Source organism: Trichechus manatus, unplaced genomic scaffold (assembly GCF_000243295.1).
Source record: "Trichechus manatus latirostris isolate Lorelei unplaced genomic scaffold, TriManLat1.0 scaffold00015, whole genome shotgun sequence".
Taxonomy (NCBI): Eukaryota; Metazoa; Chordata; class Mammalia; order Sirenia; family Trichechidae; genus Trichechus; species Trichechus manatus.
In genome coordinates, this window is record NW_004443951.1 from 11,448,676 (window position 1) to 11,456,173 (window position 7,498).

Consider the following 7,498-nt stretch of genomic DNA (forward strand, 5'->3'; position numbering starts at 1 on the left):
TTTTTTAATTGTGCTTTAGGTGAAAGTTTACAGCTCAAGTTAATGTCTCATACAAAAATTTATACACACAGTGTTATGTGACCCTACTTGCTGCACATATAATATGACAGCACCCCCCCCCGCCCCTTTCCACCCTGGGTTTCCCGTGTCCATTCAGTCAGCTCCTATCCCTTTCTGCCTTCTCATCCTGCCTCTGGACAAGAGCTGCCCATGTAGTCTTGTGTATCTACTTGAACTAAGAAGCATACTCTTCACAAGTATTATTTTATGTTTTGTCTTCCAGTCTAATCTATGTCTGAAGAGTTGGCTTTGGGAATGGTTTCAGTTCTGAGCTAGCAGAGAGTCCGTGGGTCATGTCTTCCGGGGTCAGTCAGACCATTAAGTCTGGCCTTTTTACTAGAATTTGAGTTCTGCACCCTACTTTTCTCCTGCTCCATTAGGGACTCTCTGTTGTGTCCCTTGTCAGGGCGGTCATTGGTGGTAGCCGGGCACCATCTAGTTCTTCTGGTCTTAGGCTGATGGAGGCTTTGGTTTATGTGGCCCTGTGCCAGGTAATATTTTAAGCACTGGAGTATATACTTGAAAAGACAGCTTCAGGCTCTGAATTCTAGAACTTTAAAATCTAGTGGGGAGACAGACATGTAAACGTTGTTGTGTGCTGTCGAGTTGATTGCAACTCATAGCGACCCTATAGGACAGAGCAGAATGCCACATAGGGTTTTCTAGGCTGAAATCTTTACTGGAACAGATTGCCAGGTCTTTTCTCCCATGGAGCAGCTGGTGGGTTCGAACTGCCGACCTTTTGGTTACCAGCTGAGTGCTTAACCATTGTGCCACGAGGGCTCCTTAAACATGTAAATAGATATCGCCTATTTAATGTGATAAATGTTGTAACGGGTACATTATAAGTGCTTGGGAGGAATATAAAGAATATAAAGTTCCTGTTTTTATCTGAGGGAATCAGGGAAAGTTCACAGAGTAGCTGACCCTTGAACCGAGTCCTGAAAAATAGATTACTAGAGTGACCAATGTGGAGAGAGCATTCCATGCAGAAGGAATAACATATGCAGAGACAGAGAGGAATGATCAGTATAGCATGTTCTGGCAGTTGGTATTCATTCCATGTGACTATGATATAAAGTGTAAGAGGGAAGAGTGGACGTAGCAAGAGAAATAAATAGGGTTCATACTATGAAGGGCCTTGGATTTCATGCTGAGGAATTTACATTTTTTTTCCTGAAAGCAGTGGGAAACCAATGAAAGGTTTAAACAAAGGTGTAATAAAGTTAGACTTGTATTTTAGCTACTCTGAGTCCTTTGCATTTTTAATATAAATTTTAGAATCATCTTATCAATTTCTACAAAAAGTGCTGCTGGGATTTTGTTTGGGATTACATTGAATATAGATCAATATGGGAGATTTCACATCTTAATAATATTAGAGTTTTCTGATCCATGAGCATGGTATATCTCTCCATTTATTTAGGTCTTCTTTAATTTCTCTAATTTTATAGTTTTCAATGTATAGGGCTTGTGCATATTTTATTAAATTTATCTCTAATTAGTTTATTTTTTGATGCTATTGTAAATGATATTTTTTTAAAACTAATTCCCAGTTTTGTTGCTACTACATAAAAATACAATGGATTTTTTTAAATTGACCTTATATCCTGCAACTTTGCTAACTTCACTTATTGTTAATACTAGTAGCGTTTTGTATATTCCTTTGACTTAATTGACATTTATAGAACATCCAACCTAATAAGGCAGAATAGGCATTCTTTTCAAGTGCTCAGAACTTTTGCCAAGATAAACCATATTCTTGGAAATAAAACATACCTCAACAATGTTATAAGGATTAAAATCATACAAAGTATATTCTCTGACCACAAGAAAATTAGATTAGAAATCAATAACAGAGAGATAGCAAAAGAATCCCTAAGTATTTGGAAATTAAACCACATACTTACACGACCCACTGGTCAAAGAAGAAATCACAAGGGAAATTAGAAGATATTTTGAGCTTACTGAAAAATGAAAACACAACATATTAAAATTTGAAGGATATAGGTAAAACAGTGCTTACCAAAAAACACATTGCCATTGAGTTGATTCCGACTCATAGCAACCCTATAGGACAGAGTAAAACTGTCCCATAGGGTTTCTAAGGCTGTATAGTTTACGGAAGCAGACTGCTATATCTTTCTCCCACAGAGTGGCTGGTGGGTTCAAACTGCTGACCTTTTGGTTATCAGCCAAGTGCTTAACCACTGCACCACCAAGGCTCCCTAAAATAGCGCTTAGAGGGAAATTTATAGCATTAAATACTTACAGAAGAAGGAATGTTTCAAGCAATGATTTAAGCTTCTACTTTGAGAAACTAGAAAAAAGAGCAAACAAAACCTAAAATAAGTAGAAAGGAGGAAATAAAAAAGATAAGAGCAGAAATAAATAGAAAACAAAACTATATCTAAACCATATGTATAGCTCCATAGGATTTGTTTTGATCCTCAGTAAAGCACTAATTGCTTTACTCGGGAAGTGGTGATAGCTTTCTTTATACTGAATAAAGGGTTAAAATGAGGTCACATTTATATGTTTTGTTGAATGCTCTTCTGAATCCTTTACATCAAGAAGAAGGGGCATGTAACATATTGTTGAAGTGTGGGGCTCTAATCACACAGTCCTAAATCTTGGCTCCATTGCTTACTAGTTGTGTGACCCTGAGCAGTCATTTAATGTCCTTTATTGTAAGTTTCCTCATTTGTGAAGTGAGATGTTTGTAAGAATTAAGTGAGAGAATGCATGTAAAACACATAGAAAAGGTTCAATAATATTAGCTATTATTTTTATTATTAAACCCAGAAACAGACCACATCTAATTGAAATAGTGAAACTGTTGTCTAAATGACATTTTTCCTTCTTTTTTGCTTTTGTGCTGTAGAAGTCATTGTGGTTACAACCAGGGATGTCCAAAAGGTGCTATGTTCAGAATTCAAGATGAAAATGAAGGCAGATATTGTGTGTATTCCTGATGAGACTGATAAGGGAACTGCAGATTCTCTGCGCCACATATATCCAAAACTGAAGGTAAAAAACTTTTTTTTCCTTTTATTTTTAATTGATGATAAAACCTTAATATCTTATGTTTTTCTAGCGCATTACAGTTTACAAAACTGTTTTTTAAAAAATACATTTTTGCATCACATGTTTGTTGGCCGTGTAGTCCTCAGTTGCTGTTTGCTTTGATAGCTAGTGAAGATTTAGACATTGAGTTGTCAAAGTCATTGGTTTCCAATATTTTTTAGTAATATATCTTTATAAAAAAGATATACTTCAAAAGAGTCCTTTTATATGAAGTTCATGAACGAGCAGAATTAATGTATGGCTCTGCAGGTGGGGGATTACTTGGAAAGAAGCACAAAGGAACTCTGAAAAAAATTCCACAAATCCTCCATGTGATAATATTTGAAGTTATAGTCTCCTTTGATTAAGAAACTAGTAAAGGCTTATGGATATGAGAACCATTTGAGATAACTCGATAGTCTCCTCAGTGGCCTGTGGCATATAAACTGAGAAACACTGTTGTCTGAAATAATGTTATTGTTAAGACAGGCAGTTTAATTGAAGAGCTACTGTAAGTTGTTCTAAAATTGGTGTCTTTTGGAAGAATTCAGTCGTTGTGATCATATTGCTGTCTTAGTGGAATTGGAGGACAGACTTCCTGCTGCTTCTGCTGACTGCAAACAGATGTATTATTTTTACCTACTTGTTCATTAAAAAACAAAAAAAGTAGTGCAGATATGTACATAGCCTTTCCCTCCCTTTATTGGGGAATAATTTACACACAGTAAAATGCATAGATCTTAAGTATACTGTTTGATAAATTTTGACGAATATGTACACCCAGATTACCATTACCCAATCTGGGACATTTTTATTACCCTTGCAAGTTCCTTGTGCTTCTTTGAAGTCCATCCCTTGCTATATAGTCACTGTAGAGCTCTTCTGATTTCTATTACCTTATATTTATTTTCCTTGTTTATGAACTTCATATAAATGGAATCATACAATTTTGGTTTAGTTTCTTTTGTTCAACATAATATTTTTCAGATTTATTTGTATCATTTTAGGTATATTGCTGAATAGTATTCCACTGAATTGAATATATCATAATTTATTTAACCATTTTGTTGAGGGTCATTTGGGTTGTTTCTGATCTTTGGCTATTATGAATAAAGCTGTTATGAACATTGTTCTGCAAGTCTTTTTTGTGAAAATATTCTAGGTTGTAGAATCTAGTTTATTGGAAACTGCCAAAGTGGTTGTACCATGTTACACTTCATCAGCAATTTATTAGAGTTGCATTTACTTCACACCTTCATCAGCACTTGATATTGTTAATCTTTAAAATTTTAACCATGCTTAGGTATATATACAGAGACCAGCATTCATTGGTGATTACCAGGGATGGAAGGGGAGGGAGATTCATTCTCTAGATAGTTGATTGTTGTTGTTAGGTGTCATCAAGTCGGTTATGACTTAGAGCGACACAGTGTACGACAGAATGAAACACTGCCTGGTCCTGTGCCATGCTTAAAATCGTTGCTGTGTTCGAGCCCATTGTTGCAGTCTAGATAGTAGTTCCTTTTTATTTACAATGATGGGGAAAGGTAGCACGGAATGTGGGTGAAGTATTCACAGCTTGACCAAAGTAACTGATGCCACTAAGTTGTACACAAAAAAAAGGATGTTTTGGTAAATGCTGTTATATATTATTTTGTAACAACAACCAAAAAATATATATAATAAGTAGGGGGTCACAGAAACTGATACTTCGTAGATACAACCAGTCACCATATGGGGTTAGTCTTCTTGGTTTGAAGACTTAAAGTCATAGTCTCGTGGGACAACTAAGTCAGTTGGCATAATATAGTTCATTATGTTTATGTTCTACATCCTATCTTGGTGAGTAGTGTCTGGTGTCTTAAAAGCTTGTGAGCGGCCGTCTAAAATACAGCTATTGGTCTCTACTCATCTGGAGCAAAAGAGAAAGAAGGAACTAGTCTACAGGACTATTTGTCTCCGTGAACAATGGCCTCTGCCACCCTGAGACCAGAAGAACTAGATGGTGCCTGTTTGCCACTACCAAACGTTCTGATCAGGGCAACAATAGATGGATCCTGATAGAAAGGGAGAAAAATGTAGAATAGAACTCCAAATTCTAAAAAAATCCAGACTTCCTGGACCCATTGAGACGGGAAGAATCCTCGAGACTATTGACCTGAGATACTCTTTAAACCTTGAACCAAAATTGTCTCCTCAAGTCACCTTTTAGCTAAATGGCAGGTTAGCTCATAAAGAATATCACCCTTGAGTACTGTGCTCTTTTAAAAAATCATCTATATGAGACCAGATAGTCAACAGTTACTCCAAAACATAGATGAGAAGGTTGGGGGTTGTGAGACTAGATTAATGAGAATGGAACAACTAGAACGGAAATAATGAGAATGTTGACACAATGTGAAGAATGTAACCAGTGTCACTGAACAATATGTGTAGAAATTGTTGAATGGGAACCTGTTTTGCTGTGTACACTTCCACCAAATATGCAATAAAATATTATAAACAAATTTTTTTTTTTTAACTAGTGGGTATTTGGGGAGTCCCTGGGTGCTACAGATGGTTAAAATGCTCGCCAACTAGCTGAAAGGTTGGTGGCTCGAACTCACCCAGAGGCACCTCTGAAGAAAGGCCTGGCAGTCTGCTTCTGAAGGGTCACAGCCTTGAAAACCCTATGGAGTAGTTCTACTCTGCACATAGAGTTGCCATGAGTCGGAATCGACTCAGTGGAAACTAACAACATCAGCAAGTGGGTGTATGTCTCATTATGGTTATAATTTTCATTTCCCTGATAAGTAATTATGCTGAGCACCTTTTCATGTGTTTATTGGCCATTTGTATATCTTCATGAAGTGTCTGTTCAAGGCATTTGCCTGTTTTTTAGCTGAGTTGTTTGCCTTTTTATTATTAATATGTAGGAATTCTTTATATATTCCAGATGCAAGTCTTTTGTTAGCTAAGGTGTTGTGAATATTTTGTGCAAGTTTGTGGCTTGCCTTTTCACTTTCTTAGTGGTATCTTTTGATGATCAGAAGTTTTAAATATTGCTAAGATCCAAATTACTGATTTTTTTATTTTCTGGTTAGTGCTTTTTAGTGTCCTGTTGAAGAAATCGTTGCCTACCTCATGTTTACTTCTAGAAATGTAGTTTTAGCTTTTATGTTTAGGTCTATGACCCACTTTGATTTAATTTTATATATGATGTGAGGTAGGGATAAAGGTTCACTTTTTTCCTATATGCATATCCAGTTGTTCCAGCATTATTTGTTGAAAAGACTTTCCCCTTTGAATTGCATGGTGCCTTCATTGAAAATCAGTTGACCATAGACGTATGATCTGTTTCTGGCCTCTCTTTTGTTTGATTGATTTGTCTGTCTTTACTCCAATACCACACTGTCTTGATTAACTTTATAGTAAGTCTTGAAATCTGATAGTGTAAGTCCACCAACTTTGTTATTTTTTCCTTAAGATTGTCTTGACTACTCCCAGTCCTTTGGCTTTCCATATAAATTTTAGAATCAGCTTGTCAGTTTCTACCAAAAAAGCTTCCTGGGATTTTTGATTGGAATTGAATCTATATCAAATTGGGGAGAATTGAGTCTTAATATTGAATCTTCCAGTCCTTGAACATGTTATATCTATCTATTTAAGTTTTCTTTAATTTCTGCCAGTAGTGTTTTATAGTTTTCTGTGTAGAGATTTTGAACATCTCTTGGTAAATTTATTCGTGTGTAAATGTTTTTATACCCATTGTAACTGGCATTTTTCATTCCATTTTCAATTGTTTATTGCTTGTATATTGATTTTTTATAATTTTACAATTCATTGATTTATAATTGTACAATTTTTACAATTGATTTTTCTCTGTTGACCTTATATCCTGTGACCTTGTAGAATTGTAGATTCTTTAGAATTTTCTATATGCATCTTCATGTTGCCTGCAAATAAAAACGTATTATTTCCTTTTTTAATCTTTAAACCTTTTATTTCTTTTTATTGCCTTATTACCCTAGCCAGGATCTCCAGTATAATGTATGTAGGCATTTTGATTCACTTTTTGGCCTGTTTTTGTGCTTTTCTGTGTTTCTACCCAAGGTAGGAAGGAGTGGGCTTTGGTGCTTCTGATTAGGGTAAGGATTTCCAATATTGTTGAGTGTGTTAATTTCTGGAGTGTAGCTGCTTATTTCTTTAGGGGAGACCTGGGGAATTTCATGAGGGTAATGACAAGCAGATTCTGTTCTTTCACGGGAACAGATGCCAAGTTTACTGTGGAGCTTAGAATTTTTTTTTTTTAATTTTTTTTATTGTACTTTAGATGAAGGTTTACAGAACAAATAGTTTCTCATTAAACAGTCAGTACACATATTGTTTTATG

General features: G+C 35.6%; 1 protein-coding gene across 1 annotated transcript in view; it reads left to right on the forward strand.

Annotated features, from left to right (window-relative positions):
- EIF2B3 (eukaryotic translation initiation factor 2B subunit gamma) overlaps positions 1-7,498 on the forward strand; it is a 147,664-nt gene that overhangs the window by 10,000 nt on the left and 130,166 nt on the right. The window contains exon 3 of the mRNA XM_004371808.2: positions 2,945-3,090. Coding sequence (XP_004371865.1) covers positions 2,945-3,090 — 146 coding nt within the window. The remainder of the gene's footprint in view (positions 1-2,944; positions 3,091-7,498) is intronic.